Source organism: Lathyrus oleraceus, chromosome 2 (genome assembly GCF_024323335.1).
Source record: "Lathyrus oleraceus cultivar Zhongwan6 chromosome 2, CAAS_Psat_ZW6_1.0, whole genome shotgun sequence".
Lineage (NCBI taxonomy): Eukaryota > Viridiplantae > Streptophyta > Magnoliopsida > Fabales > Fabaceae > Lathyrus > Lathyrus oleraceus.
Genome location: NC_066580.1, coordinates 337,219,697 through 337,229,762, shown reverse-complemented (window position 1 = coordinate 337,229,762; position 10,066 = coordinate 337,219,697). Strand labels below are relative to the sequence as shown.

Below are 10,066 nucleotides of genomic sequence, written 5' to 3'. Positions count from 1 at the left end.
CCTGGGTGAATACTCAAACTGCTTCTATGACCCTCCTCTAGAATACTTCTCTTCAAAATCGCGTCGTCAGGAATGCAAATTCTTTCCCCTAATTTCAACACACCTCTCGCATCGACCTTAAAGTCACTCTTCTCTGATTGACCACAACGATTAAGGATATCTACTAATTTCACATCCAATTTCTGTGCCTCTCGGATACTATCCATAAAATCATTATTAATCTTTAGCATTCCTAGCATCACACTCTGCGGTGTTACTTCGCAAACCAAACTCATATCCCGAAATTGCTCAATTAATTCCAACTCCTTAATCATCATTGCTGACACATGCAAGGTCTTTCTACTTAAAGCATAGGCCACAACATTTGCTTTTCCTGGATGATAATTCAAACCGAAATCATAATCCTTAAGCAATTCGAACCACCTACGTTGTCTCATGTTCAGCTCTTTCTGATCAAATAGATACTTTAAACTTTTATGATCGCTGAAAACTTCGAATCTGGAACCATAAAGGTAATGCCTCCAAAGTTTTAGCGCAAACACTACAGCAGCAAGTTCAAGATCATGCGTAGGATAGTTCTTTTCATGAATTCTCAACTGTCGCGACGCATAAGCAATTACTTTATTATTCTGCATGAGCACACCTCCCAAACCCATCAATGAAGCATCACAGTAAATTATAAACGGTTCCTCCGGATTTGGCAAAGTCAAAACCGGCGCCGACGTCAATCTCCTCTTTAATTCATTAAAACTCTCTTCGCACTGAACATCCCACACGAAAGCTTTACCTTTGCAAGTTAATTTAGTCAACGGAAGTGCTAACTTAGAAAATCCTTCAATAAATCTTCTATAATATCCAGCTAATCCCAAAAAGCTTCTAATCTCGGTAACCGACTTAGGAGTTTCCCATTGCAATACAGCTTCTACCTTGGAAGGATCTACAACAATACCTTTTCCTGAAATTACATGGCCGAGAAAACTGACTTCTCTTAACCAAAACTCACACTTGGACAACTTCGCATACAATTTCTTATCTTTTAAAACCTCCAATACTAATCTCAAATGTTCCTGGTGCTCTCCTTCGGACTTAGAGTAAATCAAAATATCATCAATAAATACTACCACAAAATGATCCAGATAAGTATGGAAAATATGATTCATGTATTCCATAAATACTCCCGGCGCATTAGTCACACCGAAAGGCATCACAGAATACTCATAATGTCCATACCGAGTTCTGAACGCTGTCTTCTGGATGTCTTCATCTTTCACTCTGATCTGATGATAGCCCGATCTCAAATCAATTTTACTGAACACACAAGCACCCACTAATTGGTCCATCAAATCATCTATCCTCGGTAGTGGATACTTATTCTTGATCGTTACTTTATTCAATTGTCTATAATCAATACAAAGCCTCATACTACCCTCCTTCTTCTTTACTAGCAACACTGGAGCTCCCCACGGCGACACACTTGGTCTTATAAACTTCTTCTCAAGTAAGTCTTCCAATTGCTTCTTTAATTCATACAATTCAGATGCCGACATTCTATACGGTGCCATCGAAACAGGCCTAGTACCAGGTACCAGATCAATAGTAAATTCAACTTCCCTCTCTGGCGGCACACTAGGAATTTCATCAGGAAAAACTTCAGGGAATTCTTTCACCACTAACAGTTCCTCTATCTTAGCTTTACTTTCAACCGACAACGTCGCCATCAAAGAAAACATCTGAGCTCCCTCTTTCATCAATTTTCGCAATTCTCTGAAAGGTAATAAGTCAACTCCTTCCTCTTCAGGAGTGGAAAACCTCACCGACTTATGATGACAATTTATATGAACATAATTATACTCTAACCAGTTCATACCAAGAATTACATCCATCCCATCCAACTGCAAACATACTAAATCAACATAGAAATCTCTATCGAAGATCGACAAAGGACATCCTAAACATACCAAAGAAGTAGTTACTGATCCCTTAGCTGGGGTCTCAACAATCAATTCACCATCCAAAGCGGACAATTTTAAACCCAGTCTTCGAGCACAGTTAGCAGAAATAAAACAGTGGGTAGCACCGGTATCAATAATAGTAATTAAAGGAGTACCATTTATGAAACATGTACCTCGGATAAGTCTGTCCTCATAGGAGGTTTGAGTTCCGGTCAATGCGAACACCTTCCCAGTTTGAGATTTCTTTGGCTTCTGACACTGACTTCCAATATGCCCTTCTTCGCCACAATTAAAACAAATCACTTCCTTGTGCTTGCAATCAGCTATTGCATGACCAGTCTTACCACAGCGAAAACACCTCTTTACTTCAGCAGTGCATACATTACTCTTATGACCAGCCTGACCACATTTGAAGCAAACTATACCAGCAGGAGCACCTCCCCTACTAGTCCTCTGAGCCGGAGCAGCTCCTTGTTTCCCTTTTCCCACTGGGGCATCATACGGCTTGCCACGGTTTTGATGCTGCTTTCCCTTGCGGTCACTGACAATCTTGTAATGAGCATTATTGTCCTCTTCAAATATCCTGCAGCTATCAACCAGTTCAGTAAAAATGCGTATCTTCTGATACCCAACAGCCTTCTTAATCTCAGAGCGCAATCCGTTTTCAAACTTGATGCACTTTGAAAATTCAGCACCAGCACCAGTGTAATGAGGATAAAATTTGGACAGCTCCACAAATTTTGCAGCATAATCAGTGACAGACATGTTTCCTTGCTTCAGCTCAAGGAACTCAATTTCCTTCTTCCCACGGACATCTTCCGGATAATACTTTCTCAGGAATTCCCTACGGAATACATCCCAAGTAATGTCTTCACCTGCCACGGTCAACCTCTCGTGAGTCTCTAGCCACCAGTCATCAGCTTCGACTGCTAGCATGTGAGTACCATACCGAACCTTCTGAGCTGGAGTGCAATCCATAACCCGGAAGATTCTCTCAATTTCTTTCAACCATCCCAAGGCTGCATCTGGATCATGCTTCCCTTTAAACACCGGCGGATTCTCTCTTTGAAAAGTCGCCAAGCTACGTGATCCAGCATCTCCACCAGCATTTGGCAAGTTGTGCACAGCTTGTGCCATTGCTTGCATAGCGGCAGCCATTGCAGCGTCATTCCTTCCAGCCATTTCAACTTATCAACACAACACAACTTAAAGTTAGATTCGTAACAATGCACAATTGTTAGACAGTAACGACACGACAACTGGCCGGACAGACCGACCTGCTCTGATACCACTAATGTAACACCCTTCTAAAATACCCCAAATATTTAATTAAAATAACAACACCAAATATCAGAGTAATTATGCACCAAGGGTGTCACACAACACTTAACAACATAATAACCGTCATGCTCATTATTTAATCAAAATAACATTTTTGCACAATTCGCAGCGGATATAAATCAACTCAACCATTCCAAAAACATATAACGTATTACATGAAAAATGGTTCAACAACCGACAACAAAACAATTAAAACATCCCGTCCCGATGTTACATCTATCAGAGCATGACCCCCTAAAGCGACTACACTAGACTCCAAGCATTAGCTTCTACTCAACTCATTGCTCGTTACCTGAAAAATAACTGTAAGGGTGAGTTTCTCAATCAATATAATAAGCATTATAATTCATCATGTAATGCTAAGTAATTTAACACGTTTCATCACCCAAATCAGATTACACATACAGCAACGGCAGTTATCAACTCAATATCATATTCAATAACAACATCAAATGCAACTCAAATGGGACTCGACTCGTCATGCATGTGGTACCATTCGGAGTAAAACTCCCAACTTAAAATCATTGCCATTTTAGTGGGCATCAAGGCATAAGCCTTCAACTTTCAACTTAGAATTTTGCCAATCCAGGCCAACGTGGTGTGAGCAAAGCTCCGACTTAATGCATATGAATGTACATGGCATACACGACTTTAAACTGTCAACAACATAATAATAATATCAACACAACAACGTTTTCAACAAAAATCAACTTATAATCAACTTTGGCTCATCAAGCCTACAACTCAGTATTTTCAACAACTTTAACACAACTGATCAACATATTTGGATCAACATTTCATAACATAAACCCAACAAAATTATTCCTCACAATCAACTAAAATAGGCCAATCACCAATTATGTTCACAACATTAAAATACCAATTTTTCCAATTTTCAACAGTGTTAACCGGTTAACGCCCTGGGTTAACCGGTTAACGCAGGACAAAATACACTTTCTGGCAAAACGCAACAGTGTTAACCGGTTAACGCCCTGGGTTAACCGGTTAACGCAGGCCAAACAGCACATTTCCACAAAACATAACAGTGTTAACCGGTTAACACCCTGGGTTAACCGGTTAACGCAGACAAAACAGCAGTTCCTGCGCTAACACAAGGCAGAATGCAGAGTTTCCGCATTTTCCGCCGTTGGAGGACTTCCGGACCTCCGATTCAATTTCCGTAAAAAGCTACACTATCGGGAAATCACGACTCACACAATTACGGACTCAATTACAACTTAAACCCAGTTTATTCATCACAAATTTTCAGCATTCAACAATCCCAATTAGGGTCAATTCAACGGTTTCTCACTACCCATGACATGTTAATCTATAATACCCATTAAACGATGATAAACCCCCCCTTACCTGAGATAATCCGGCAATCTCTAAGCTTCAAGCTTTTCCGTTCTTCGACCTTTGCTCTCTAGCTCTTCCTCTTTGCCCTTTCTCCACTTTTCACCTTTCAGCCGCTTGCTCTGTTTCACGTGAAAAACCCTCTTACCAAAATGGAACCTTTTTCTCTTATTCCAACTTATATATTTTCCACTAATTATTATCCCAATAATAATAATAAATAAATAATCCAATAATCTCAATTACTTAAATTAAATTAATAATTAAAATATTAACTTAAATTAAATAATTATCTTATTTATTTATCGGGGTGTTACAATCTAGACTTCAGAGCCACTGATTTTCTTTTCTTTTGAGGTTCATCTTCCTCTAGCTTTATCTCATGACTCCTGAGGGAGCTGATGAGTTCTTCAAGGCTTATGTTGTTCAGATCCATGGATAGTTTTAAAGCAGTAACCATAGGTCTCCACTTCTTTGGAAGACTTCTGATTATCTTTTTGACATGATCTGCAGTTGTGTATCCTTTGTCCAGAACCTTGAGTCCTGCAACTGAAGTTTGGAATCTAGAGAACATTACCTCAACAACTTCATCATCTTCCATTCTGAAGGCTTCGTATTTTTGGATTAAGGCCAGAGCCTTAGTCTCTTTGACTTGATTGTTTCCTTCATGATTCATTTTTAAGGAATCAAAGATTTCTTTTTCTATTTCCCTGTTGGTGATCTTTTTGTACTCATTATAGGATATTGCATTCAACATAATAGTTTTGGCTTTGTCGTGATTCTTGAAGTCACGCTTCTGATCATCACTCATTTTGCTTCTTGTAATGACAATACTAGAATCAGATATGGGTGGTTCTTAGAGTCCTAGGAAAGCGGTCACCCAACTGGGAAGGTCCCTTTCGAATCATCCAAGCATTTTCAAACAATGCCTATGAGATTGAAGAAACTGACCCAAAGCGTCGAACCTTGAGGATAAATGGGAAGTACCTGAAAGGGTACAAATTTATGTCTCAAGAGATTCGAATAACAGAATAATCAATTTAACACAAATTAATCCAACACCGTATTCATACAAAAGGATGTCAAAATGGCAATGCCATTAAATATAAAGTCATAAAACCGAAAAAAGAAAAAAATGACTTAAACTAAAGTTTCTTGAAGTTCTTGAGGCGAGCTTTTATGAGGGTGATTTGATCATCAATCAAAGAATCCTCCAACTTCAAATCCTCGATCTCTTGACCTAGTTGAATGGTAACTTCCACATGTTAGATGTCAACATTAACTTCTTGATCAGTGAGGTCTTTGGTGGAAGCTAGCACTGAAACCTTTGGCTCTTTTTTTTTCTTCCTGAGGTATTTGACTTTCTTTGTCAGCTGACCGAATGTGCTTTGTATACAAGAATTTATCCTTTGTAGGATGACAATTGGTCTTGATCATTTTGGACTTTTTCTTCTAGAGCATCCATGTTTTGTTACGACGCCACGCTAAGTTCCCAATCCTTGGTCGACTTATCAGCCTTATGGAAGAGACTATCCATGGACTTTATCTTTTCTATAATGGATTGACAGACTTGGACAAAGAGGTGTTCGAAGTCCAAAATGAAAGGGACTACAAACTCAAGTAACTTTTGACCACTATGTTTTTTCAGCAGTCTCCTGATGTCATACATTGTTGAATGATCTTGCTCAAGGACTTGGAAAATGTCATTTTTAAGATCAAAGACTTCAGTTATTTGACAAGTAGATGCATGAAGTCCTTATTGAGATGGATCTCAGGCAATAACTTGAGGAACGACTAACATCACTTATGCTGTGACTTTTGACCAACCTTCTTAAAGCCTCAACAAGGTTTTGTGCTTTGATGGCTATGATTTCTTCTCGACTAAGGGATGTATTGGATGAAGAATATTTAATAGGTGGATGAGTGATAGTTGTAGCTCCAAATGACTTGATCACACCAGGTTGTAATTTGGTGCAAAGGGCATCAACAATGTTGCTAGTTTCCTCCTTTGACTCAGGTATGGCCTCCTCGAGGTCTTCATCATTTTTTGAGAGAGTATCTTCTGAGTCTCCAGAATCTTCGAAATCCTCAGAGTCTTTAGAAACAAAATTTGTTCTCTCTTTCTTGGAAGTAGCTGGATCTCCAATCAAATCTTCAGCATCATCAGATTTGTCAGAGTCTTGATCTTCTGTAGGATGTGGTACATGGTTGTTTACTGGCATATAGTCGGTCATATGGTCCCCATCTTCACCCATATGATCATCTTTTTTGTCCTTTTTGGCTTCAGGGTCACGGTCCCAAGTCATGGTCAGATGCACGAATTGAGAGCTAGTGTTGGAAGGCGTTGACCGGTCGAAACCAGAAAGGGAATGGGATTTAATATCCTTGTCAAAAAGAGGAACCCTCTGCAACAAGAAAGGAATTAATTAGTCAATACTGTTGAAACGTTTGTGCAAAGATACCTTGAGGAGCCATTGACGTACCATGGTTCGAGCAAGTGAGTCGTCGAAAGATTATTTCTCTAACACAGTGTTCCCCAATAGTGTAGGGAGAGTGTTGGGTCAAACGTCAATGCTACCTCCTCTAGTATGGGCAACACCCTTATCCTGAGTTTTTGGTTGAGAGGTAGTGCCAAAGCTTGAAGAGAAGGATTTTTTTTCTTTTTATTCTCAATCGATTGAGATTCAGAGGTGACAACAGAAGTGGGTTTGGGTGTAATAACTTCTTGTGGGGTAGGTTTTAATGAGGATTTGATAAAATCATCTTCCTCCATTGCTTGTATTTCCTACCATAAGAATGGAAATAAAATCTCAAACCTGAGTTTTCTTCGACGCTTCAGGAGGTGCATCCTTCTTGGTTTTCTTTGAGGAAGGAGGAAGAGATACAGTGGTCACACACTTCCGACCCTGAGAGGGAGAAGTATAAGTCATGTAAACATGTATGAGCTTCGACAGTAGAGGTAAGAAAATAATACACATATATGGGGTGTTACTTCCTCTTCAACTATGGCTTCTACATTTTAATTTACCCTCCCTTTGTGGGGAGTGACATACCCTAATTTTTAACCCTAAGATCCCACATACCATTGGCATCCTTGCACACAAACAAGGTCACCTCTTGGTCCCTCTCCCTCTCACCTTTGGGGTTTGCCTTTTTCAAGGATCATCAAGCACCTCTTTGTTGGTGTTTTTACCTTTATGTTTACATGTTCATTACTTATCTAACCACTAATCAAAATAGCAAAAATATGCTTTGTTTTTAAAATTTATTGTACAAGGTAGGGATTTCCATCAAGAGCATCAAGCATGGTTCCTCAGCTAGGTTTATATTGATTCCTCAACAAAGTATGGCCAACCATTGATTCTCAAGGGTGCTATCTTCTAATTCACGATCTCTAAGGTTCTAAAGCACCTTTCAATCTCATTTTGATCAAGATTACATCAAATTTTGTTGTTTACTTCTCAAGGAAAGTCAAAGGTTCATGTGTTTATTTCCATGCCTTCTTAAACAAGTTACCTCAATCTTTGAGTATTTTAATCAAGATACATTCTAGGACAACTTATTTTGAGTTCATATTATCATCCATGTTCTTTGAAATGCAAGGAAAGTCCAAGTACACAAGTTTGTTCCAAGTGGTTTGATCAAAAAGTCAACATTTGAAGTCAAAGTTCCAAGGATCACAACTCCTTCAATTCTCAACATTTTTCAATGATTCTTTTTGTATATGACTCTTCTCAACATCCTCTACAACTTCTCTTTACATGATAAGAGCCAATTATGTTTGGAGGATCATCAAAAGTTTGGAGACATTATAGGTCATTTGTGGACTTAGTGAAATTTGACCTATTTTCAAGTGACTTTTTTCTCAACTTTCAAGTTTTATAAATTCTTCAATTTTAAACATTAGAGGCTTATTCTTTTTGCACAATGTTATTTATTATTCCCTCTACAACTTTTCTTCAAAGATCAAAGTCCAATTATGCTTGGAAGACCATGGAATTCATTGAAACATTACATGTCATTTTCAGTCATTGGATACTTAAATTTTTCTGAGTTATGTGACCAGTTTTTCATGCCAACTTCAACATGACATGACTTTATGCTCAAGCATCCAAATTTAACCTTTATTGGAACATTATAATCTATGTTATGATGCCAACACATAGCAAAAAGAATGAGATCAAAAAGCTTCCTGAGTAAGATGTCCCATTGAGTTGTACATGGTTTCTTGGAACTGAAGAAATCACCATTGCCCAAAATTTGAACTTCACTAATCTCCATTAAAAGCCAAATTAGCATGCGTTTTGTACCTAAAGATGTTTATCTAAGTCTCCAGAAGTTAATTGACCCTTGAAACGCATCATTTGGCTGAGTTTTGATGGATTGTAAGTCACACTTTTCTCACATTCGGATTAAATTCGTTTTGCACAAATTAAACTTGATTCCATGCATATTTGGATCCAAACACATTCCCTATAAATAGAGGAAGCTACTACATTCATTTCCAAGCTTTTGAGAGCCAATAAACCCATGCTGTAATTTAAAGTTTTCCAGAAAAATCCAATTATCATGTTTTTAATTCCAGCTTATTTTAATCCAATTTTTGTATTTCATTAACATCTTCGATATCTTCTGAAACTTTTGCAACAATTCTCGAACTCTGAGACCTTGTGAATTGCTCTAACCAGACCAAGCTTCATCAACTTCTGATCACCATTTGGATAAGGTAGTTCTGAGCACCATTTGAACTCAAACAAGTTACGACAATGTAGTCCTTCACTCTCTGATGTTTTTCCCTAACTTATCTAGTGTTGATTGATCATGTTCATCATCTAATTTTATTTTTCATGGCTTGCTTGCTTCTGAAATTCTCCGTGCTCAATTTAGATAAATGAATTTGGAGCATAAGGTTGAATTCGGGATGAGAAGTGGATCACAATGATGGTGATCTCATGTTCTGAATTTACCAAATGATGAAACTCCGCTGAGAGACCACCGAAGAAGATGATCGGAGTGTTCCAGGTCATCTGAGCTTAGTCAGACATGTTGGCCAAATGGAATGTTTTTATTGGTTCGTTTTGAATTGGATCTCATGTGTTGTTTGTGTTGGATTCTATCGTACGCCCTAGTCTAAGGAGTGTTGGATCTGCCACGTAAGTTAATGAGGGGCGATCCAACACTCTGTGTTTTTTATGATTTTATATATTTTTCTGTTATTATTTTTTAACTTCTTTTTCTTTTAAAATTCATAGAAAATCCACCTTACATCCAAAAAATCTCAAAATAATTTCTAAAATTTTCTTTTATTTTTCTTCATCTGATTCTTATTTTTCCAAATTTTATTTCACTAATTTTCTATTTTTTATGGAATTTCTCTTTTCTCCTTTGCTTTTATTGGTTTAAAAATATTTTTTTGC

General features: G+C 38.0%; 1 protein-coding gene across 1 annotated transcript; it reads right to left on the bottom strand.

Moving 5' to 3' along the window:
- Positions 1-1,499: 1,499 nt before the first annotated feature.
- Positions 1,500-7,579, bottom strand: LOC127123117 (uncharacterized; the record flags this gene model as incomplete). The annotated part of the gene is made up of 4 exons (XM_051053374.1): positions 7,466-7,579; positions 6,449-7,054; positions 2,863-3,020; positions 1,500-2,796 (listed from the first exon to the last, which is right to left on the bottom strand). Coding segments are annotated over exons 1-4 (2,175 nt in total), but the record flags the coding sequence as incomplete, so codon positions are not given.
- Between the last annotated feature and the right edge of the window lie 2,487 nt (positions 7,580-10,066).